Source organism: Lissotriton helveticus, chromosome 9 (assembly GCF_964261635.1).
Source record: "Lissotriton helveticus chromosome 9, aLisHel1.1, whole genome shotgun sequence".
NCBI classification, from domain to species: Eukaryota; Metazoa; Chordata; class Amphibia; order Caudata; family Salamandridae; genus Lissotriton; species Lissotriton helveticus.
This window is the reverse complement of record NC_136070.1, coordinates 719,042,828-719,067,616: the sequence shown is the minus strand read 5'-3', so window position 1 is coordinate 719,067,616 and position 24,789 is coordinate 719,042,828. Positions and strand designations below refer to the sequence as shown.

Below are 24,789 nucleotides of genomic sequence, written 5' to 3'. Positions count from 1 at the left end.
GTTTTTTTAAATGCAAGGCATGCTTCAGTTCGGTAGCCACGCATTGCTTTTGTTGTGTGGCCGCTGAATTCAATCAACAGATGTCCACAATGGCCCCCCAATTTGTAGCTCCTCTTCCCCATCCCGCCCATTGGGCGCCGCACTTTCAGATTAACATGGGCGTCATGCTTAATGTTTTCGTAGGAGCCCACTTTTACATGCCAAATTTGCAGCTCCCTCTTCTCTGTCCCGCTCCCGGGTGCTGTGCTTTAGAGTTGAGGGGCCCACTTTCAGATTAACACAGGTGCCATGCTTAATAGTTTGCTATATAAAGCAATGGGGTAGCCCAGTCTAGCGCAGAACCTGGGGATCTGAAAGAGACACGTTAGTATTAGATTCCTTACCTTAGAATATCCCCAGGCGTCAGACTGGATCCGGCAATTTTTGCGTAGCAGTACCCTTGCGCGTCGGTAGGCGTCGTCTGCGGCTCCGCGTCCGTCGTGGGCGCCGTGATGACGTCGTCGGAGTACTTAGACGCCGCCTCCGCGTGCTGACGTCAGTTCTTCTTTTTTCCGCGCCAGCAAGCGCAGATCTGGAAAAAGCAGTAACCCTAGTCATTGTGACTAACTTTTTTGATCTTTTTTGATTGCTTTTCGAAGTCTCTCGACTCCGAACGGTGCCGTAGGGATGCCCGGCTTCAAGCACTGTGACGATTGCGACCGTCTGATGGCGGTCACGGATCCTCACGCGTATGTTTGTCCTGTTTGGGCGTCGACCACGACGACAAGGCCTGCTCCGACTGCCGGGCCCTCTCCTCGAAGGCCAGGCGGGAGCGGTCCCGTAGGCGCCTCGAGCTCCGGCAGTCGGTCCCGCGCCGTGAGACGTCCCGATCCCATGGGAGGTCGAGGGACAGGTCGCGGGCTCGGAGCCACCACAGCTCCGAGAGTAGGTCGCACTCCTCTGGGTCGAAGTCGTCGTCAGGTAAGAGGCACAAGAAGTCCAAGCGGCGTCATCGCTCCTCGGACTCCCCCCGACGCTCGCGCGATGCGGCCGGGGGTTCGGGTGACACCACCCACGCGGCTCCGCGTGCAGCTCCACACCCTCCGGTCCCTGGGCTGAACGCGACGCCGGAGGAGATCGAGCGCTTCCTCATGGCCATGAGGAAATTCTCTCCTCCGACGGGCTCCGCGGCGCCTCCGGGCCCAGCGGACCCGTCTGGGGCCCCTAGCGGGTCGGCGGCTCCGGCCCCGACGCCGTCTGGTGCTTCGCCGCCGACGCCTTGGGGCCCGGCGCCGCAGGTCCCCGCTATTCCGACGCCGCCGGCGCCGAGGGCCCGGCGCCAAGGGGTCCAGTTGTTCCGACGCCGTCGGCGCATTCTGGCCCGGTGCCGCAGGACGCCGCTGGTCCTCCTTCGGGATCGGGATCATCGCCGGTGGATCTGATGACCTCCCCGGCGTCGGACCCTCAGGTGTCGCCTCCGGCGCCGTCCTCGGGCGGCGCCGGTCCCGGTCCTACCTTCGTTCCTGTTCAGCCGTCGGAACGGCCCTGTTGGGCGCCGCTCCAGACGTCGTTTGGTGAATTTCACTTTTATGAACAGGCCCCATTGGTTGAACACCCTGAATTTCAGGAGATGGGTGATGAAGAGGACTGGGAGGGGTCTGAGGACCCTCTGACCAGGGAGTGTCAGTCTCAGGAGGACTGGACAGGAGACCTTGGGGAGGCCAGTGGCCTGGACACCTCTCCAGACACTGGGTTTGTCTCCCTTCCTACCGTGGCTTCGGAGGAGGGGGCAACATATAGTGTGGTGCTGATGAGGGCTGCCAAGGCCTTGGGCCTTGAGCTCCCCATCGCGGCCGTGAGGACTAACCTCCTCACTGAGGTCCTTAAACCGCAGTCAAGCTCGGCCGAGCCTCTGCTGCCCTTTAATGAGGCCTTGACCGACGTTCTTCTGGGCACTTGGTCCAAGCCCGCTACGGGTTCAATCGTAGATAGGAACGTGGCCAGACGCCACCGCCCAGCCCCGGGCGACCCATGTTTCCTGTCCTCCCACCCTACCCCCGAGAGCCTGGTCATCCAGGCCTCCAATTCCCAGACCGCATTCCCGTCGGCCCCGCCGGACCGGGAATCCAAGAGGTATGACCAGTATGGGAAGAAGATCTTCTCATCCCTTAGTCTAGGACTGCGGTCTTCCAACACCGCCTGCCTCTTGGGACGTTACACCCACTCTGTGTGGGATAAGGTCGCAGAAGTGCTGCCAGAGTGTCTGTTGGAGGTACGGGCCAAACTCGGCCAAGCCCTTGTGGAGGGCCGGGATGCAGCCAAGTATTCCATCCGGTGTGGGCTGGATACCACTGACTCGCTGGGTAGAGCAATGGCAACGACGGTGGCGGTCAGACGCCACGCCTGGCTGAGGTCCGCCAACTTCTCGGCAGATGTTCAGAGCACGCTCATGGACATGCCGTTCGATGGCCGTCGCCTCTTTGGCGACAAGGCAGACCATGCGCTTGAGCGCTTTAAGGACTCCAGGGCTACGGCCAAGTCCTTGGGCCTCTCGGGCCAGCGCCAGCATTCGGCTGCCTTTCACTCCTTTCGTGGCCACGGAAGGGGTGCGCCCACACGCGCCGCCAGCCACGCACCGCAGGGCAATACCCAACGCGGTGGCGGCCGTGGGAACCGCTGTCCGGGCGGTCGGGGGCAGCGGCGAGGTCAGTCCACACCTTCCCCCGCAGCATCCGCCTCAAAACCCTCCTAGTCCGTGCTTTCAGGCCCATGTGACGCCAGTGGGGGGCAGGGTTCGCCATCACCACCTCCACTGGCGCACTGTCACATAGGACAGGTGGGTGCTGCAAATCGTGCGAAGGGGCTACTCCCTCCCCTTCGAGGCGACTCCTCCAGCCATGCCACCGCAGAACCACCGTGTATCGGGGATCATTTGCGACTTCTGCAGGAGGAAGTTACGGCCCTCTTGGCCAAAGGGGCCATCGAGCGCGTTCCTGGGCCAGAAGTAGGGTGTGGTTGCTACTCCCACTACTTTCTGGTACCCAAGAAGGGCAAAGGGGACCTACGCCCTATCTTGGACCTACGGAGCGTCAACAGCTTCCTCCGGAAGGAGAAGTTCAAAATGCTGACACTGGCTCAGGTTCTGGCTGCCCTGGACCCAGGAGACTGGATGGTAGCGTTGGACTTGCAGGACTCTTACTTTCATATCCCCGTCCTGCCTGCCCATCGGCGCTACCTGCGGTTCATGGTGGGCCACGAGCACTTTCAATTTACCGTGCTCCCCTTCGGCCTTACCAGCGCCCCTAGGGTGTTCACAAAGGTGATGGCGGTGGTCGCAGCTCATCTGCGCAGGTTAGGGGTTTCAGTCTTCCCCTACCTCGACGACTGGCTGTTGAAGGCGGGCTCGCCCCAGACAGTCGTCAGCCACCTCCAGACGACGGCGGACCTCCTGCACCAGCTGGGGTTCTCCATCAATGTGCCCAAAGTCACACCTGTGCCCCTCTCAGAAGCTCCTCTTCATCGGAGCGGTTCTGGACTCGGCGCGGTTTCGGGTTTATCCGCCCGAACAGCGGGTCCGGGATATTCAGGCTCTGATTCCCATCTTTCAGCCGTTATCCCGGGTTTCGGTCAGGTTGACGCTGCGGCTTCTGGGGCTGATGGCCTCCTGCATCCTACTGGTGCATCACGCCAGGTGGCGGATGCGGGCTCTGCAGTGGGACCTGAAGTTTCAGTGGGCCCAGCATCAGGGCAACCTATCCGACCACGTCCTGATCTCGGAGGGCACTGCGAGACAGCTGCAGTGGTGGCTTACGGACCGCGATTGAGTCAGCGGCAGATCCCTCTCCCTTCCCCGACCGGAGCACGTAGTTGTGACGGACGCGTCCCTCCAGAGCTGGGGAGGCCACTTGGGAGAGGCGGAGATCAGCGGCCTCTGGTCTCCGGCGGAGACCCGGCTCCACATCAACCTGTTGGAGCTCCGGGCGATTCGTCTGGCATTGAAGGCATTCCTCCCCTCTGTCCGGGGGAGTGTAGTGCAGGTATTCACGGACAACACCACCGCCATGTGGTACTGCAACAAACAAGGCGGGGTGGGGTCGTGGATCCTTTGTCAAGAGGCTCTTCGCCTTTGGCAATGGCTGGGACGCCAGGGCGTGACCCTGGTGGCTCAACACCTGGCAGGTTCTCTGAACGCCAGGGCGGACGAGCTCAGTCGTCTGTGCATGATGGATCACGAATGGCGTCTGAACTCGGACGTGGCGCAAGGCCTCTTTCAGCGATGGGGAGAGCCTTGGTTAGATCTATTCGCCACCGAAGAGAACGCGCAATGTCATCAGTTCTGCGCGTTGGAATTTCCAAGGCGGCACTCGCTCGGAGACGCTTTTCGTCGCGAGTGGAGTTGCGGTCTGTTGTACGCCTATACCACTTCTGCCCAGAGTGCTGAAGAAGATCAAGCGCGACCAGGCCCAAGTCATCCTTGTGGCTCCGGACTGGGCGCGAAGGTACTGGTATCCAGAGCTACTCAGTCTGTCAGTCGATCCCCCGGTTCGTCTGCCTCTTCAGGAGAACCTTCTGTCGCAGCAGCAGGGGACGGTCCTCCACCCGAACCTGTCCAGTCTCCACCTCCATGCTTGGAGATTGAGCGGCGGCAGTTGAGGCCATTTGACTTGCCTCCTGAAGTTTGTAACATCATTCTGGCAGCCAGGCGTCCCTCCACAAAGTCGGTATACGCCTGCAGGTGGAACAGATTTGTGGCATGGTGCACAGCAAAGGCTGTGGATACCCTCAATGCCCCTCTTTCTGAAGTCCTTCTCTTCCTTCTTTCTCTTGCCCAGCAGGGCTCTGCTCTGGGCACTATCAAGGGCTACCTTTCTGCCCTTTCAGCCTTTCTCAGGCTGCCTGATCAACCTTCTTTGTTAAAGTCCTCTATTGTTAATAGATTTCTTAAGGGCCTCACACACACGTTTCCTCCTGTTCCGTTTGTGATGCCTCAGTGGGACTTGAACCTGGTTCTTACCTTTCTGATGTGCGCTCCCTTTGAGCCACTTCACAACTGTCCTCTTCGCCGTCTGACCTTGAAGACTGCTTTCCTGGTTGCCATCACCTCTGCAAGGAGAGTAAGTGAGCTCCAGGCCCTTTCTTGTACCCCACCTTTCCTTTCTGTCCATCCGGACAAAGTGGTGCTGCGTACCAAACCTTCTTTCCTGCCCAAGGTTGTCACGGCCTTCCACATCGGGCAGTCTATCACCTTGCCAACCTTCTTCCCGCCACCGCATCCCTCTAAAGAGGAAGAGCGGCTCCATCGTCTGGACCCAAAACGTGCGCTCTCATTCTACTTGGATCGCACACGCCCGTTCCGGGTGGATGACCAACTCTTTGTTGGTTACGTGGGCGCGAAGAAGGGGGAAAGCGGTGCACAAGAGGACCATCTCCCGGTGGATCATCCTGTGTATCCAGGCATGCTACTCCTTGGCTAGGAAGGAGCCTCCTGCTGGATTGCGGGCTCATTCTACCCGAGCCACGGTGACTACCACTGCCCTGGGCAGGGGAGTGCCCTTACAAGACATCTGTCAGGCAGCTACGTGGGCATCGTTGCACACGTTTGCGAGACACTACTGCCTCGATAGCCAAGTCCGGAGGGATGGCTTCTTTGGCCGTTCCGTCCTCCGGGACTTTCTGGTGTGATTATTGGTTCGCAGACCCACCACCGGGGTTGGTATTGCTGGGGTATCTATTCTAAGGTAAGGAATCTAATACTAACGTGTCTCTTTCAGATGCACAAGTTACTACTTGTGTAACGATATATCTGTAAGAGACATTAGTTAGTATTAGATTCCTTACCGACCCACCCATCCTCCCCGTTCTGCGAACCAATATCTAGGGTTAGGGTTGTCCCCTTTCAGGGCCCTAGTTTCAATGGCACCAGTGTTGGTTTTTAACATGGCTCTGCGTTTCTGGCGCGGAAAAGCTGTGTCTAAGAACTGACGTCAGCACGCGGAGGCGGCGTCTAAGTACTCCGACGACGTCATCACGGCGCCCACGACGCCGACGACGACGGACGCGGAGCCGCAGACGACGCCTACCGACGCGCAAGGGTACTGCTACGCAAAAATTTCCGGATCCAGACTGACGCCTGGGGATATTCTAAGGTAAGGAATTTAATACTAACTAATGTCTCTTACAGATATATCGTTACACAAGTAGTAACTTGTGCATTAGTACTATATGCAAAACAGTGCATATAGTCATTTGTTGACTGTTCTCATCCATTTGGAGAGACACTATTGCAAAAAAGGTTATTTAGATTTTTAAGAGTGGCAGAACCACTGTTTTGCATGTAATGCTTAATATTTTAGCAAGCGCCCGCTTTTACCTACTGAAATATGGGTCATCAAGGAGCCCCGACGCACAACTAACATGTAGAGAGCGTGGTTAATAGCCCACAGATCCTCCACAGCCAGGAGTGGTGTGCTACACCCCTTGCAACTGCTGCACAGTTCTCCATCCACATTCTTCAGTGTTGGTGAAATGGACAGGGAAAATGTTTGTTGTCCCCAGACGCATAGGGAAAAGCTCCTAGTGGTTTTGGGACATCACTTTTTTCCAGCTAAAACAGTCCCTCTTTGTTTTTGTTTTTTAGGGCTCGTCCTTTCCTATTCCGTAGGAATAGGAAACGAGCCCTAATGCAGTCAAACCATACTTTCTGCCAAGGGGCACTCCAGCGGATTTTGAGAAGTGCACGAGGCGTGCACGAGCTTCCACATCAAAGCCATCTGTTGCTTTGCTCTCGGCCTCAGACCGGCATTTCTCCTCCCCTAATTATTCACTCCATGGCCGGCCGGCACATCAAAGGCTGCTGCTCGCCATGCGTCTCGTCACCCGCTCTCTGCTCGTCACCCGCTCTCTGCTTTGCGCTTGTTTATTTTTACTGTACTAATTTTTTTTCTTCAACTGCTGTATTAATGTTTACTTCTAAGATTGTCATGCTTTTACTTACATCAATTAAATAAACTTCTCTTTTGAAAAAAACGTGCTTCGTGTCTTGCACTTAAACTGTTCGGACTCTCTTCACCCTCTTCAGGAACTGTACATCAATTAAAGCACGTTTTTTTCAAAAGAGAAGTTTATTTAATTGATGTAAGTCAAAGCATGACAATCCTTTTTTTGGACCAAGACTTCCTTTTGCCCGTTACCAGGCAAAACAAAGTCGAAGCATTCTCACCCCTTTGAAGCCCTCCAACCCCCAACAATAACACCATTCCCTTTTTTTGATCCAAAGAATTGATTCTTTTAGGGGAAAGTAACCAGTGGGTAGAAAACGTGATGTTTGTTTTTACAGGAGAGGTCTGTTGTGCATTGCTTACGTGAGAAAAGAACCTTGTAATGCCCACCTTACACCGATAAAGTAAATACATGTGTAACTACCCAGCACTGCATTGCTGTGGGCAGACTCTGCATGTTACATGTGTGTCACAGATAGTCTTCACATGCTCATGCATGAGCCCATTACTCATAATCTCGAGGTGTCAACGTAAGGGACACGTTGCTGAAAGCATGTTCTCACCAAATATTGTTAAAGCTCTTAGTTCAAAGGACATTTGAATCGTCAAGGGCCCCCTGCATATCACTCCATCACTAGATGTTGCACTTGCATACGGGACATATACATGCCCTGAAACAATTTGTTTCACTGGCTCCAAAGCAGGCCTTTCATGCTTATCTATCTCACCATCTCTTAGACAACAGGAATTAGCAGCTAAAAGCTAACCATTCCGGACTGACTTTCAGCCACATGCTGTGACTATTTACACTTTCCTATCAACTTGTCTAAGTTGTCACGGAGCAGTGTGCTATAAACATCAGCTGGTACCTTGTTTAAAATATTTCTGCGCACTCTCCAAGAACATCCCTCTAGGCCCTTTCCTTCAATTTAAAATGTAAGATTGGCTGTGCTGTCAGCAGAAGATTGTGACATAAAAAGCATCAGAGCATCTTCTGAATATGTTCATATTTGTACCACCAAAAGTTCCACAGAATCGCAGTATTTGTCAAGTCCACTGACCCCCGTTTCCCCTTCTATCTGTGTCAGTATTGCTACTGCTGCTTTCTTTATTCCTGCTACTTTTTTCGTTTTTTCCTTCTTTCCACTCACCCTCCCATTATCTGTGTTAATTCTTCACCCCAGCTCTCACTCTGCCATTGTTTGTGTTACTCCCCAACCATAAATAAAACAACCATTTGCTATGCATTACGTACGCTTCCAGTGGCATCGTTTTGTTTTCACTTTTCTTGCCATAACACACAGTCAGTATTTTGTTCCCTTTGTCGTGCACTCTATTCTGCCACCTATCCTTATATTTTAGCCTCCCCTGCCTCTTACTATACCCTGTACTCTAACCTGCCACCTATCCTATTGTTATTCCCTGCTCTGCCTTTTACTCTGCCACGCACTCTCTCCTGCCACTTACACATATGCGCACACTTTACCTTTGCTTCCGCCACACTCTCCGTGCCAATACCTCTGCCCCTCACTCTCCATTAACACTTATTCTCATGCTGCACACTGCTGCATTACTCACACTGCTGCATTACTCACACTGCTGCACGCCGCACACTGCTGCACGCCGCACACTGCTGCACGCCGCACACTGCTGCACGCCGCACACTGCTGCACGCCGCACACAGCTGCAAGATGCACACATCCGCTCAACTCCACACATCCGCTCAACTCCACACATCCGCTCAACTCCACACATCCGCTCAACTCCACACATCCGCTCAACTCCACACATCCGCTCAACTCCACACATCCGCTCAACTCCACACATCCGCTCAACTCCACACATCCGCTCAACTCCACACATCCGCTCAACTCCACACATCCGCTCAACTCCACACATCCGCTCAACTCCACACATCCGCTCAACTCCACACATCCGCTCAACTCCACACATCCGCTCAACTCCACACATCCGCTCAACTCCACACATCCGCTCAACTCCACACATCCGCTCAACTCCACACATCCGCTCAACTCCACACATCCGCTCAACTCCACACATCCGCTCAACTCCACACATCCGCTCAACTCCACACATCCGCTCAACTCCACACATCCGCTCAACTCCACACCACCGCTCAACTCCACACCACCGCTCAACTCCACACATCCGCTCAACTCCACACATCCGCTCAACTCCACACATCCGCTCAACTCCACACCACCGCTCAACTCCACACCACCGCTCAACTCCACACCACCGCTCAACTCCACACCACCGCTCAACTCCACACCACCGCTCAACTCCACACCACCGCTCAACTCCACACCACCGCTCAACTCCACACCACCGCTCAACTCCACACCACCGCTCAACTTCCACACCACCGCTCAACTTCCACACCACCGCTCAACTTCCACACCACCGCTCAACTTCCACACCACCGCTCAAGCTCCACACCACCGCTCAAGCTCCACACCACCGCTCAAGCTCCACACCACCGCTCAAGCTCCACACCACCGCTCCACTCCACACCACCGCTCCACTCCACATCACCGCTCCACTCCACATCACCGCTCCACTCCACATCACCGCTCCACACCACATCACAGCTCAATCCACATCACCGCTCAATCCATCCATCCCCCCACTCCATCCATCCATCCATCCACTCCATCCATCCATCCATCCATCCATCCCCCACTCCATCCATCCATCCATCCCCCACTCCATCCATCCATCCATCCCCGCACTCCATCCATCCATCCCCGCACTCCATCCATCCATCCCCGCACTCCATCCATCCATCCCCGCACTCCATCCATCCATCCCCGCACTCCATCCATCCATCCCCGCACTCCATCCATCCATCCCCGCACTCATCCATCCATTCCCCGACTCCATCCCTCCCCCGCCCCACACTCCATCCCTCCCCCGCCCCACACTCCATCCCTCCCCCGCCCCACACTCCATCCCTCCCCCGCCCCACACTCCATCCCTCCCCCGCCCCACACTCCATCCCTCCCCCGCCCCACACTCCATCCCTCCCCCGCCCCACACTCCATCCCTCCCCCGCCCCACACTCCATCCCTCCCCCGCCCCACACTCCATCCCTCCCCCGCCCCACACTCCATCCCTCCCCGCCCCACACTCCATCCCTCCCCGCCCCACACTCCATCCCTCCCCCGCCCCACACTCCATCCCCCCCACCCCACACTCCATCCCCCGCCCCACACTCCATCCCCCGCCCCACACTCCATCCCCCGCCCCACACTCCATCCCCCGCCCCACACTCCATCCCTCGCCCACACTCCATCCCTCGCCCACACTCCATCCCTTGCCCTCTTGCCCTGCCTCTATCTCTCGCCCTCCCTCTATCTGTCTATTGCCCTCACTATCCATCGCATCACCACAGCATCACTCAGGGGCACTACAACATCACTATGCGCTACCAGAGCATCACTGAACGCCACAGCGTCACTCGTCGCCGCCGCAACATCATTCAGAGCCACCACAGCATCAATCTGTGCAACCAATAAACAACAACTGGTTCAAATATGTTCTCTCAATGTTCCAAACTTTATTACAAATGTCACAAAAAAAGTTAATATTTCACTTCTGTTCTTGTATTTTCATCACAATAAAATACACTAAACATAATCTTCCAAAAACTTATTTGCAAAAGTTTAAGCTATTGCCATTATAAATTACAATAACTTTTATTTAAGTATTAAATATTGAAAAAAATACAACCCATTGTTATTTTTAAATGTAATACATCTAAGTCATGTAAATACAACGCATATTGCATTACAAATGCTATAGGTGTCACGTTTGCAAAAGTTAACACTATTGGCATTGTAAATGACAAAGTTATTAATTTCGCTATTTTCAAAACAAAAACATAAATACAAAATTTGTCATTTACAATACTAATACCTCTAACTTTACTAATGCGAGCCCTATTGCATTGCAAATGCTTGTTTACTCTGAACACAAAACGTTCATTGTGTACTCTTTAACCTGAGCACCAGCTCGGAAAACCCTTCAGAGCCACTATGATTTCCTTTGCAGCACAAAGATCACACTAAGTAGACCGGGAATCTCTAAATATGGCAGATGGTGCCCGCCTGCAATTCACCCCAACGCCACCAGCAGACGGGAGAATCATTTGCCAGGGTCTCACTAAGCCCTGAGTTCCTTTTTTGATAACTAGTTTACAGTAGCATGGGTTCTGGATTACAAAATGACAATGCTTTGTTCAGCTGGTGATGGTAACACATATAAAGGTGTTCACATCAATAACCTATAAAAGTATTCATGTTTTTTTAAAAGCAAATCCACGGATTCATAATCATTCGCGGAACTACCGCTAGATTTACGATCACACTGGTTTTGACGTTGTTTTGTGCGATGAAAATTAGTGATGTACAAACTCCGCTATTGGTGGTACAAATGATACTGTCCCTTTAACAAAGGTCCGCCTATCTCACTTTCTCACTACAGTTCCACTCATCAGAGCGACATTCAACATTGAATTAGTCCGGTATTTTATTTTTACTTTAACAGTTTTTATTGCACTTCAAAATTGTAGCCACTTCCAAACATGAATTGATTTTGAATTAGTAAGCTCAATATTTGGAGATAATAGAAAAGGTAGGAAAAATAGCGCATGTTTCAACTGGTATAAAGGATTCAACATTGGTGGTTAAAGAGGAATCTTTTAGAGTTATGGCATGAAAGCAGAGCGCCAGTCCTGCCAGTCCCGAGAACTAGTAGTTAATAACAAGCATTTGCAATTCAATAGGTCTCAAATTTGCGAGAGTTTGAACTACTGCCATTGTAAATGACAATGCCTTTCATTTATGTGTTTAAAAAACCTTCAAGCGGTGCGTAAACATGCACTTTGTACTTAGTCGTTTCTTACAAGAAGCAAGGCTGGGAGTAACGGTGCCTCTTTTACTGCCAGGCTTGCTTCTCGTAAGCAACGACTAGAAGTACAAAGTGTGTTTTTACGCTCCGCTTGCAGGTTTTTAAAACAAATAAATTAAAGGCATGGTCATTTACAATGCCAATAGCTCAAACCTTCGTAAATGCAAGACCTACTGCATTGCAAATGTTTGTTTTTAGTTGACTCCTGCCAGACAGCACAACTGTCTGGTTGCAGCCCAGCATTTTGACAGGGCCGGTTTTGGTTCCCAGTCCGGCCCTGGTCGCATCTGTGGCCCTAATGCCACATCTGCTGCCCGACTCTTACCACTCACCCTGTTCCTCTTCTCATCCATGGGGCTGCCCTCCTCGTTTCTTCAGCCCCTCCCCTGACCGGCTTTCCAAAAAGCTCAATAGGTCCTTAAGCCGATAACTGTTGCCTTGCCAATCCTTTTCTTTAGAGCACTGTTGACATTTTGAAAACCTAATCTGCAGCGTTCTCTGGGGGCTTGTTGAATGAGACTGCTGTTGTCGGCCCATCAGCTACTGTCACATATATTTCTGCCTTCCTTTGCCTAAGCCAAGTTTCACTTGAGGAGAAGAGGGATTGTTTTTGGAAGTCCTTAGGGCTGGTTCTCAGCGGACATGTAAAGGAAACATCAATGTTTATATCAGGGGGGTACGCAGTTTAGGTATTATGTAATATTTTGTTTGAGCAAGGTTTTCGACGACAAGCATCTTTTTGAAATGTATATTTATTTTATTTACCAATTTAAGGCTGGAAACCCCGCTTTACAAATAGCTTATGTGCAAACTTCTTTACACTTTACCACAAACTATTTAGAAAAATATCTACTCAGTCGCTTATGATGCGTAACTTTAATGTTACTTTTTTATTTATCACTTGAAGGTTTACTGTAATTTTTTCGGTAGTTGGTAATGTGCGTTCGTGTCCGAGATTGACATGCATTCTGGGAATAAGCAAGTAGTATGTCAAACTCGAATTCCCAGCAGTTAAAGGATATAAAAATAAACAAGCATTTGTAATGCAATAGGTCTCGCATTGACACAAGTCTGAGCTATTGACATTTTGCCTTTTATTTATGTTTTAAAAAAAAAAAAAAAATAAAAGGCATTGTTTTTAGCAATGTCAATAGCTCAAACTCACGTCAATGCGAAACCTATTGCATTGTAAATGCTTGTTCATTTTAATGACAGTGCAGAAGGTGAGAAGTACATAAGGGAGACAGCTGTAAACACATGCACTCTTGTGGCTTGCTAAACCTAAAAGAATAAAGTAGTGATTGAAAAGCAAGAAGCTGAGGCATATAAGCCAGCCAATCAAAAGAGATGGTTAAGAAGATAAGCTCCATGAGAGGGACCGACACAAGATTGACAAACTGTGACACGAATAAGGTACCAACAAACGAGAGTCTGGGAAGCAAAATAATGTTTAGCATTGAGCAGCCTCCAAGCACCTGTATATCCCTGGTAAGTCCGCTGCAATATGACTTTTGAAACCGGACAGACAGCTGTATTTTCTGTAACGCTCGATCTAATAAAAATTAGTTATTCAGGACAGGCTACCCTTTGACTAGGCCACAGAACTGATGGTAGAGAGTAAGAAACATCAGACAGGGGGATCCGGCCGCACATGTGACTTGATTCCTGCTTCACAATTCTGGGTTTTCATTTTTAACTGTACAGCGCACTGAAGGAAACCTTGAGGCAGCGCATAGCACGATGTATTGAACGAGAAACAGGGACTGTTGGGTTTGAGGGGGATCGTAAAACACCTGAGGGAGAAAAATGTGTCAACAGGACCATTTCGTGGTAGGAAATGTGAGTAGCGCTTGCATAGTATTATCCTGGTTTTTAACAGAAATGGCAGCACACGATGACAGAATACAAGCAAAAGTCTCTGGGGTTAGGAACACACCTTGTCCCTCGTTTTGATGTACTTGTGCAGCACCCCGCAAAGCTCAGTGTAGCCTCCATACCACTCGAAGGCGGGTGTACCCCGGGGACGGAAAAATCGCTCCCAGTATTGGGCCGAGGCGAACTCCTGCGAGCTCCGTGGCAGCAACTCCATAGCTGGAAACACAGAAACGGGCAAGAGAGGCATTTAATTACAAGAGAGCAACACCTTCGGGTAAAGTTCGCGCTATACAAAATCGCATTACATAAATAAAAATAAAAACGATCGCTATTGTAAAACAAGGTAAAACCCATACCAGATATGCGACCCCAGGGCGAGAGAGCGGAATGAGCGGAAGGAGGAATAGACGTGCGCGTGCACTGCCGAAACCTGCCGTGGGGCGGGACTTCCGTTTTCTGCTGGAAGCCCACGGAGTGCCCGGCCAGAGTAGCAGTGGTGACGCGGGGCTCCCATGCCCGAGGGAGAGCCCCGCATTTTCGGAGCCTGTACCAGAAAGAGCCCGGTGAGTGGTGGGGGGAGGGGTGCATGTTTGTGTGTGTGCGCGTGTGTCTGCATATGTCTGCGTGTGTGTGTGCGCGCGTGTGTCTGTGTGTCTGCGTGTGTCTGTGTCTGTGTACGTGTGTCTGTGTGTACCTGTCTGTTTGTGTGTGCGCGTCCATATCCATTGTGTGTGTGTGAACAGCCTGCCGGAATCGGAGCGCGTGTTCACGCGCGCGACCTGATCCGATTCCGGCAGGCTGCGTGCGCGTGCCAGTCTCTTGTCCTCTCCTCTTTAGTCCTTGAAAGCAGAATCGATCACTATAGGCTCGCTTTGCGACAGCAGGGCTTCGCCCTGCAATCGCAGGCGCGAGACCTAAAAAAATGGCAGGTGGAGCGGCGCCCGGGCGCCAGCAGAGCACAGGCTAGCCCTGCTTGTAGGTCCTCATCTTAGTTTACGGCTATATAAGTCTAGCCGGAGTAGATGGAAAAACCCAGGTGTAACATTTTATCTAGTTGATTTTGGCAAAGTTGAATGCTATTAAAACAACTTGCATTTGCGGTGCAACAAGTTGGTGGTTTTTTTTCCACCTCTTTGGCCCTTTTTAGGTCGAGCCCTTTTTAGCTGCTCTGCGAGGCATGCTGTATTCAGGTAGGGACTGGCAGCTCCGGCCATATTTTTCATTGTTTGTGTCATTGTCCACTGTAAACTGTGGCTGTTCATTGGTCAATAGGCTTAGTAGTCCCTCCTTAATTCCGCCTTGTCTCATTTTGTAACTTCCCATGGTGACACCCCGTTACGTGTGTTGTTACTTGGTAGGCTTTAATTACAGTCTCCGAGCACTATTTTCTCAAATAGCTTTGTCCTGCCTACTGTTGCAGGCAGGACATGCTCTCTTCTAACACTTTTTAAGAGAACATTTGTAGCATGGACGCCAAATGCATTTGCAATGCAATAGGTCTTGCATTTGCAAGAGTTTAAGCTATTGGCATTGTAAATGACAATGCCTTTTATTTATCGGTTTTAAAAATAACATAAATAAAAGGCATTGTCATTTACAATGTCAATAGTTCAAACTCTCATAAATGTGAGACCTATTGCATTGCAAATGCTTGTTTTTCACCTCATTGGCCCTAACCAGCTTTTCATTATCATTTACGCAGCTTCCTGAGCGGGAATGAGCAGGGGCGCATAGCCATTTGAGCCGGGAACATTCTTTATTGACCATTTCCTTCATTTGTTCTCCATATACCCAGTGTGGGAATTTATATTACCTGTAACATGCCTTGAACATATAATTCAAATTCTTTATATGTGGGTTTGACTAAAAAGACTTAGCAGAGTTAAGAATTTCCTCTTTTTGTGCAATTTTCCTGTACTGCTGCCTTCCTCTTTTAACCCTGTTACATGTCTGTGCCTTTTTGGGGTGAAAAGGGTGAAGTGGCTTGACAGATTATTGACATAAGATAATGTTGCAGTTTAATTTTTAGGTTTCACCTAAAGGCAGGTTTTACTGAGTGTGGGCTTTGGGTCAGCCCATTGTTCATCATGGGTTGGCCTACTTGTCAATCTCATTTGATCACTTTTTACTTGATGGTTTTCTTTTCTTTTGTTTGCCGTTCCCCTGCGGCATACCGTCCATTTGACAGGATTAATTTGTCCGTGCACGACTTATATCAGAGAACTACTTTTTTTCTTTGAACACTGCACGGCAGGGACATTTTAAGGATTTTTAGGGCCCTGGGCCAAACATATTTTGGGAGCACCTGTTTGAAACAGTTTTGAATTTATGCACCATTTTCAGCTCTTTCATGTCCTCTTTGGCCATGTCACTGATGCACTGGTCCAAATTCTAAATGTGTTCATGTCTAATATTTAGGGATAGTGATGTGTGTTTTCAATATTGTAAATCAGCAGGTGCTCACTAATATTACTGCAATTGATCTCTGTGACAACCTCCCATTTCTCATATGCGAGGACCTATTTTGATCTAAAATAAACTTTATCGCTGTTGCAGTAAACATAACCACAACATTTCTCTGCTAAAAGTTTATAATAGACTCTCTCACACATCACCCACAGTACAAATAAAGTAAAGAAAGTGGTATTTAAAGCAACAAGAATTAAGAATTATTAAGAATTATTCAAGGTTATCCTGGCAAGGCTGTCTGCAGAACAGAGCTGGTAGTATCAGTGCCCCCCTGAAAGGCCGAGGCTCTGGGCCAGAACCCACTTTGCCCATGCCTTAAAACGTCTCTGCTCCACGGGAGTGCTTGTGTTTTCTTGTTCGCTCCCTCCATATGCTGCTTCCCCCTCTCGGTGTTGCTCTCCGTGCCTCCTAACACCTCCATCATGCCCCTTTTCTCATTTTTTTTTTTTATACTTTAGGCTGTCGCCAAAAGGAATTGCCAAAGTAAACAGGCCGTAAGGCGAGGCCTGTTGCCTTTGCCACTGCTTATTTGGTAAAGACTCCGTTTCTTTTTGCCTGCGTGTACTAATGACAGCCTGTGACTTCTCTGCATAAAAAATCCCTTCCGGCTGCCTGTAACCCTCTCTATAAAGAGCCCTTTCCTGTCTGCGGGCTCATAATCCACAGCCGGCGAGTAATCCCTCATTGTAAATCACCCCCTATCTGCAGGCCGCATATTTCACAACGTCTTGGCGCTTTTGACGTAAACGAATGTTTCCTTGAGCGGAAATGACGGAAGCCCCGCCTCCCCCCCCTCCTCCGTGACCAATGAAACTAATTCCGTAGAAGACAATTAAACAAAAAAGGGTTCTCCGTGTTCGTGTTAATGTCTGAGAAATATGTTATGATCCTAACAAGCCCAGGCCGTAATGATAATAAAACCATAAATATATTAGCTGTCTGATTAATGCTTATGCGGGGCCCCTGAATGATACACCAAGTTCATTTTAATTATATCGGATTTCAGGGCCGCCTCATTATGATGCTGCATTATTTTCTTTGTCAGCAGCTAATCCTCAGCCTGAGCCGAGCATTAAGAGAATGAAATAAGGATGTTTGAAATCTCATTAAGTTTCCCCAGAGCAGGCGGTTAAATCCACTTTAAGACCCGCGGTAACCCGTAACAGCTAACCTCTGCGGGCCCGTGAGCAGGGCGGATTACGGCTCGGAGGGGGGGTTCATTTGTGGGGTGGGAGTCCTGATGGGAACCGGACGGTGCTCCTAGGCGCTGAGAGGGGAGCTTACTGTGGTGGTCCTGTTGGTCCATCCGGGTGAACGTTGTCGTGTACAGCCTTGAATCAGAGGGCCCTCCCCCCAGCTCGGGTGTAGGCCTTCCCTGCATCTCTTTATCGTCCCAATATTCGACAAAAGGCGACGGGTCTACCAAAACGGACGAGTTCTGCCCCGGTGAGGAAGCATACATGGTGCGGCTCAGCAGGGAAGGACCCCCAGAGCCGCATTAAAAGGTTCATAGGGCATCCCATAGCCGAAAGCATAAGAGATCCTAATATGAACCCAGCGGTAAAGAGGGGGTGGACCAAAGAGTGAATGGCATGGGAAGAACCAGCACCGTTCCTTGGAAACCTACACATATCAGAAATCCCCCAAATCAGTGATGGTGAACACAGTGATGAACCACACCCAGCGCCTAGGGTGTACGCTACACTTAAGTTCTGGCAGACACGCAGCAGTAAACATACAGCTCATTTTACATTTCTTTTCAGGAGGGAGCATACTCTGAAACAGGGTTCCTGTGGATAGTCGTAACTATCTGTTCCCCAGAATGACCAGATCTGCAGTGGGCCATCTTGAAATCTGAGCTCCCGACTGTCATGTGTGTAGGTCCTGGGCAGTACTGTATAGGCCAGAAACAAAACTTGTCTATTAACCCCTTATACGCTCATGACGAGCTCAGCTCGTCATGAGCGTAACCTGCGCTACGCGGATGACGAGCTGAGTTCGTCATGTAACGCGGGTTTTTAAAAATCGCAGCACGCAGCGGGAAAACCGCTAGCGCGCATGCGGTTAAATTGTTTGTGTTCATACGTCATTACGCCACCCTAAATTTGCTTAAAGAACTGAAAGCTAAGAAATCTGAAGTTTAGGGTCTGGGGCAGTCACCAGATCAAGGTCCCAGGGAATCCTGTTGTCTCGAACATGGTTTTGGCTCATCAGGTGGATCTTGGTCCATGCCTTCATCCAGCTTAGAGAGACATTGAGGGTCTGTGGTGGAGACTTCACTAGGGTAGTAGCTGAAAGTACTTTCCTCGGTGCCAGAGACCAGGCTTGTCAGTCAGTCACTGCCCCATATCAGCTCACTTCCCTGTTGTAGTTTACTGTTGAAGCACGTTCGGACTGCTGGGTCTACTCCTTCTACCGTCGCTTCTTTGCCCTGGGAGAGGGCTTGGTCCCTGGATGATGGCACAGTAAAATTGACTTGAACGTAATTCCCGGGAGGTTAAGTGCTTCAGCCACATTGGTTGCTGCCTATCCCAATATTTGACAAATAGCTTCTTCCAAAAACTGAAGGAGGTTCGGTATCGGCTTATCTCATGAATATTCTTCTGTTACGCATTTGCCAAGAATTGGTTCCCATGGCTTGGTAATATTTTACTGATTATCTGGCACTAGTCTGAACTTTTTCAAGATCTGCGATGGACTACGTAGCACATCCTGCCCTGAAGGTCTCTAAATTCCATTCTTAAGTTCTCAACTCTTGGCACTTGCTGCTTAATCTCTTCTGTTCAACCACTACAAGCTAGTGGAAGGCCTCACAGTTCAAGTCAAACCCCATTCTGGGATATGGCAGCAGCCTCTACAATAATGTATTCAGGGCCTTAGCGTGGATTTATGAAAAGCCATCTGGTGATGAGATTCCCACTGAGCAAACTATCCGAGGGAAAACTGATCCTATATTTAGAATGTGTTTCAGAATATCACATCTGAGTCTTACTATCAAATGAAAGTCGTTTTGAGTGCTCCGCGTACCAGGTCTGTTTCAAAAGACTATTTTAAGCAGATACAGCTATGTTTTTATTTAACAAATAAGATTTAACCGCAACTTACAGATTGATTTGAAATTTCTTGTTCTTAGAGTCCTAGTTTCTTTAACTGTTGTGGCATGTTGAGATCTCCAGCGGTATGTCACAATGCTCTTCTGCCCTGAAGCATCTATTTGTTTTAGAATGACATTTTATTTAAGGGGCTAACATAGACTTCTAAAATGAATTCAAAGCTTAGGCATTTCTCGAGACATATTTGAGTATTTTCGGCTATGTGTTTTTTTTCTTAGCGTCCTAGAAAACACGCCTCCTTTTGAGCATTTTCTCTATACAAGAAAGCAGTGAAACATTGGGACCGCTTCCTTTGACCCTTCCTTAGGGTTGATGACGCGTGGTTCGTTTTTATACCAGTTGCAACCGGTCTCCTCTATCCATTAACTTCACTTTATGGACGGAACATGATATTTGTTTATGGGATTGCCTTTTCACGATCTTAAGCAATCTACATCTTGTTAAAAGTTTCGATGAGTTATAAGAGGTTTGCATCGCCCGTTGACCATTTCACTGGTCATCTTGGTACTGTACTGCATGTGAGGACTTCCAATGCCGCATGTATTGGTCATTTTTGATTGACTGGTGTTCGCAGCTGATGGCACAGGCCTCCGAACGTTTCAATCTGGAGTAGGTAACCCCACAGATGGACAACAGTTACAGGTAAATAACTTATCCTGCACTATGGCTAAAAAACAAGCATTTGCACTGCAATACGACTCGCATTTACGCAAGACATATTGCATTACAAATGGCAGCTTCCACATTTAAAAAAGCACGAACAGGAGTGGGGGGGTGAGGGGGGGGCAAAAAGACTGCAGGAGGGGGCAGGGGGACACAGAGGGAAGCAAATACTGTTCGAGTAAAGGGGCTGATAGCCTCGGAAGGAGCAAAATGACGACATAGGCGTCAGGAGACGGGACTAACAAGCCAAACACTAATCTGAAAACAGAATTTATGAATAAAGCCAATCAAAAAGATGGGCAGAAAGTGGGTGGAGCTTCCTTCACTATAGTGTATACAGCATCTCTCGAAAAGACAGTCCATGCGCTGCCTTGCCGGAGACCTAAAACAAATCAACGTGAAGATTAATGTTCCATGAGCTGAATTTTTTAACCTAGTTAGCCAACTCACAGACGTTTTATATGATTGGTAATCTATACGTAAGCAGGCATTTCTGCTGCTTATTAGACAATGATGGTATAATGCCACACCACGCTGGTTGGAGTGACCAGGGAGAAGTAGAACTACTGGGGAGCAGCAGCCCTGGATGGCAATTAGACCCATCATGATTGCAGTTTGTACCTTTTCATTGAAACCTGAACGTTATGTTAAGCTTTTTTATTTATTTATTTATTTATTTTAAGTATTTTCTGGGGATTTGCTTATTTTACCAGATTAGATTTCCCTGTCAGCCCTCCAAAGTGTTAGTGGTGATGGAAGTCTATATATTCACTGCGGAAGTAGTTCAGCGGGACAAGCATACTGCTTCCTAATTTAATTTTAGGATGCGTACCACTGCAGAAAAAATATTTGTGCTTTTACATGAACTTGTGGTTGATTGCTGTTTTTGTTGTCCCATTTGTAGGTGATCCTCCTAATGGCTACCGAGACATCCTTCTACGAGATGGCCCTGAAGGCTTTGCCAAGGCAATTCGAAGTCACAAGGGCCTGCTGTTGATGGACACCACATTCCGAGATGCACATCAGTCTCTGCTGGCTACGCGTGTGCGCAGTCATGACCTCAAGAAGATTGCCCCCTTCGTGTCGCACAATTTCAGTAATCTCTTCAGTATAGAGAATTGGGGAGGTAAGCACCACACTCACTTTCTGGGTCCGCTTGATATAATGAAGAATGGTCAAAAGGGCTTTGAAGAATAATGACTTTCATATTTTGACTATTTAATTGTCCTACCCAGATCTGTGGAGGCTGCATGCACTTAAACATTTTTTTCAAAATGAAAGAATCCTGTAGCAGGAGGGAGCATTTTCACCTGTGATCCCCAAGGGAGCCCATGGACCTAAGCATTGTGAATAGCTGACTGAAAGAGAAAAATATATATTGTGGTCGCCATTAAGGTACGCTGGGTTTCATCACTGTGTCTCAAAAAGAGAGCTCGCAAGGAGGAAAGCAGAGCATCCCCTAATTCAGGACGATATAAAGTAGGTGATGGTGGTCAAAGATGCCAATTCAAACACATTTATTTAACAAGCATTGTCCAAGTCAGCAGATTTCGCCTATGCTTGATCTATTGCTTTTGTCAATGTCTAGACATAAAGGGGTCACAAAATAACAGTAGGATATACACTCGAGCAAAATGTGACCGAGGCAGTCAAGATGCTCATGCAGCACCTCCGACATTATCCTTGCATGCTGCAGGGGTGGGGTCCCTGGAAACTGATGTGGCCATTAGGGCAAGAGCTCTGACTGTGCAGCTAGAGGCGGTGGGGGCTAGGGGAGTCAGATGGTGCACAGAGATGATTGCCGGAGGTCAGGTGACAATGGGCCATGGTATGACAAGCTTGCCGACATCGACATGGATGCTGATGTCAAATCATGCGGTACAAAAGGGGGGTGGTGATGGACGGAGCATCTGAACCAATCAAACACTCACATCCAGTCAACAGATCTGGGTTTAATCCATCACCGTTCTTTAGCCCACTCTGCCACCCCAGTTCAGACATGGCCATATGCAAATCAGTCTGACCCTGTGCCTCATGGGAACAGTCCAGCCCGAACTGCCAAGCCGTGCCTTCCCTGGACCGGAATCAAGCTGTCAAATCATGCAGCAGGAGGTCGACTGGGTTTATCTGCATTAGCTCCTGCACATTGGTCGTGGCTATCTGCACCTTAACTTCCTCCATGATGAGGCCTCTGTCTACCATCTCTGATCCTCCTGCCGCAGCTGGCGAAAAGTCTGATGCGAAGCAGTCAATTTCTACCAGGACTAGGATCAAAGTCACAGCGTGCAACGGAACACTACCCAAGAACCAGAAAGGCAGGGAGTGCTTTTAACTTTTATGCTGGGAGTTGTAGTCATAAACAGGATGGGTTGCCGCAAACAGCGAGGAATATGAAATGGTGGAAGTAGAAAAGGGACAAAGAAACATGAGGCGTTCCACAAAATCCGTACCCCAGCCTTGCAAGAAGGAGAAGCTGCCTTACTTCCCTGTCTAACCCTGCACATTTTTTAAAGCAAATCGGGAGTTTTAGCTTCTTGGTTCTATCTGAAAATTTCTAAAGCACACACTAGCTGGGGGCGGGGGCTCTGCCACAGTTTCCTGCCATTTTAACATGTCTCATTAAAAAAAAAAAAAACGCAATGCGTTTTCACTGTAAATGAATTGGCAGAACGGGATGGTTACTTGTACTTCATTAGAGTATGCATCGCCGTTGCCTCTAACAACAATCAAAGCACCTGACAGAAAGCACACATGCACTCAAGTCCCAATCAGCATACAGGCAAGAGAAAAGAAGCAAGCAGCATTAGGGAGGAGGGTGGCACAGCGGGACTTTAGCAGGGGGTGGTGGATAATAGGCAGCCGGAGAGGTTAGGGGTTAAAACAGACAAAAAAAGAAAACTATATGATGGGTCAGAGCTAAACATGTCATAGCACTCCCCCCCCCCCCCCCCAAGCCATGATGCACAGCAGCCCACACTGCTGTGCAACATGTAAAAAATAAAAACAGCGCAGGACATTGAGGAGAGTGGCAAGCAACAGGAGGGAAGGAGGGAGGAGGTTGGGGTACTATGGGACAACGGACAGCTTGCTTACTAAGAAAAAAGTAACTATAGAAACAAAACCAGCTTATGAAGTATTCTAAAGAAAGAGGTCATTGGTCCATGCTCCAGAAAAAACACAAACGCACAAGGGAAGCCAAAGGGAGATATGAAGCCTAGAGAAAATCTAATGCAATAACCAATGGAAAGCAAAGACATTGGAGTGACAAGCAAATCAGCAAATGGTAAGTAATGGGTGGGCTGTAGGCCCCTTTAAATTTTTTTTTGTTATTTTTATTGACAAGAGATTTAGCAAGCATAGTGCAAGCGCTGTGCTGGCGAAACCTTAAAGTGTGTTCTAGTTGTGCGACATCAGATTCTATTGCAAGAGTATGATTTCAGCACTGTCCCTGAAAGGGGAGGGCTCAAAACTGAGCCTGGCGGTTTATATGCCCAAATCGGGATCGGTGAGCCAAAACATACAGCGAAATTGCACAGGTTTTTTCAAGTGGCTGCATAGCGGATTGTGCGGAAGGCCTGGTCACAGACTAAGCCCTGTAGCTAACTCTGACTACTTTCTGCCAAAGGCCAATCAAAGGCAAGAAATCAAACTTGACAAATTAAAATGATATGTTAATTTGTGAAATTATAAAATATTATAGCACACCATTAAAGCTTGTTGGAAGGAAGTTTTAGCATAAAATATTTAAACAAAGAAACCGTGACTGCGTTTTTAGGCACGCATTGGTAAAATCAATAGGTCTTTCCTTTAAAATGCAAGGGCAATTATGTTGGCTTTGCCAGTGCTTCTTTGTAAAGTACAGTGAAAAATCTATATAAGAAAATCAAATGACAAGCAGTGTGTCACTGCTTATTACCTCCGACAATACGTTGATGCACTTTTGACTGGGCAGCATGCTGCTCTGGAACGTAAGGTTCGGGGTTGTTGGTCTAGTGGTTACAGCCTAATGTTGGTTATTGGATTAGCCTTGGGCCCTTAAGTAATCAATTCCATGCATTTAATCCAGTTTCTGTGTGGTAGATTAAATGAATAGGAGGTGTGATCTTTAGTGTTTGGAGATGCTTGAATTCATTCCGATGATTGGTGGTATTAATAGATATGCTGCAGAAGATTTTGTTTTATTAATTGCAACGGTGTGAATTTCAAAGAAGGAAAGTTTGTGATCTTTGAAATGAGGTGTGAGCAACTCGAAAAAATACAGTAAAGTAGATTAATGACTTAGAGTACGCTGTACTCAGGGGATGGAAAGTAATGTGTCATTCAAAAGGAAAAAGAGGAGCCGAAAATTGGGAGCTTCAAGTCAAGGCCAGTTGTCATGCAGGGTCTTAGGAATGTAGAGACCGCTTTTTTTTTTAGATAGATAGCATGCAATCTGAGGATGACAATTGGTAGAAAGAAATTACATTATTTGCATGTGGGATAGTGCTATATCATGTACTTTCGATAAGCACTAGAATCAGGTGAACAGTCTGTAATCTGATAGGCTGTCACTAGGCCATCGTTTGAGTAAGATCAGCTAGCCAGCTCTGGGGTTAGAAATGCAAAGTAATAGCTGGACCCATATTTATGGAAAATATCCTGGACTGGTCGAAGGAAGCAGTAACTACATGATCATGGCAATATGAGGTAATCTATATGGGTAAATGATGCACACTTTGAAAAGGAGATTCTATGCATGCTAGAGTGGGTGTTTTCTATGT

The 24,789-nt window shown here is 48.8% G+C and overlaps 1 protein-coding gene across 3 annotated transcripts in view; it reads left to right on the top strand.

Annotated features, from left to right (window-relative positions):
- PC (pyruvate carboxylase) overlaps positions 1 to 24,789 on the top strand; it is a 2,151,284-nt gene that overhangs the window by 1,990,353 nt on the left and 136,142 nt on the right. For all 3 annotated transcript variants that reach the window (XM_078660828.1, XM_078660829.1, XM_078660827.1), the window contains one exon: positions 20,934 to 21,155. In XM_078660828.1, the coding sequence (XP_078516954.1) occupies positions 20,934 to 21,155 (222 nt within the window). The remainder of the gene's footprint in view (positions 1 to 20,933; positions 21,156 to 24,789) is intronic.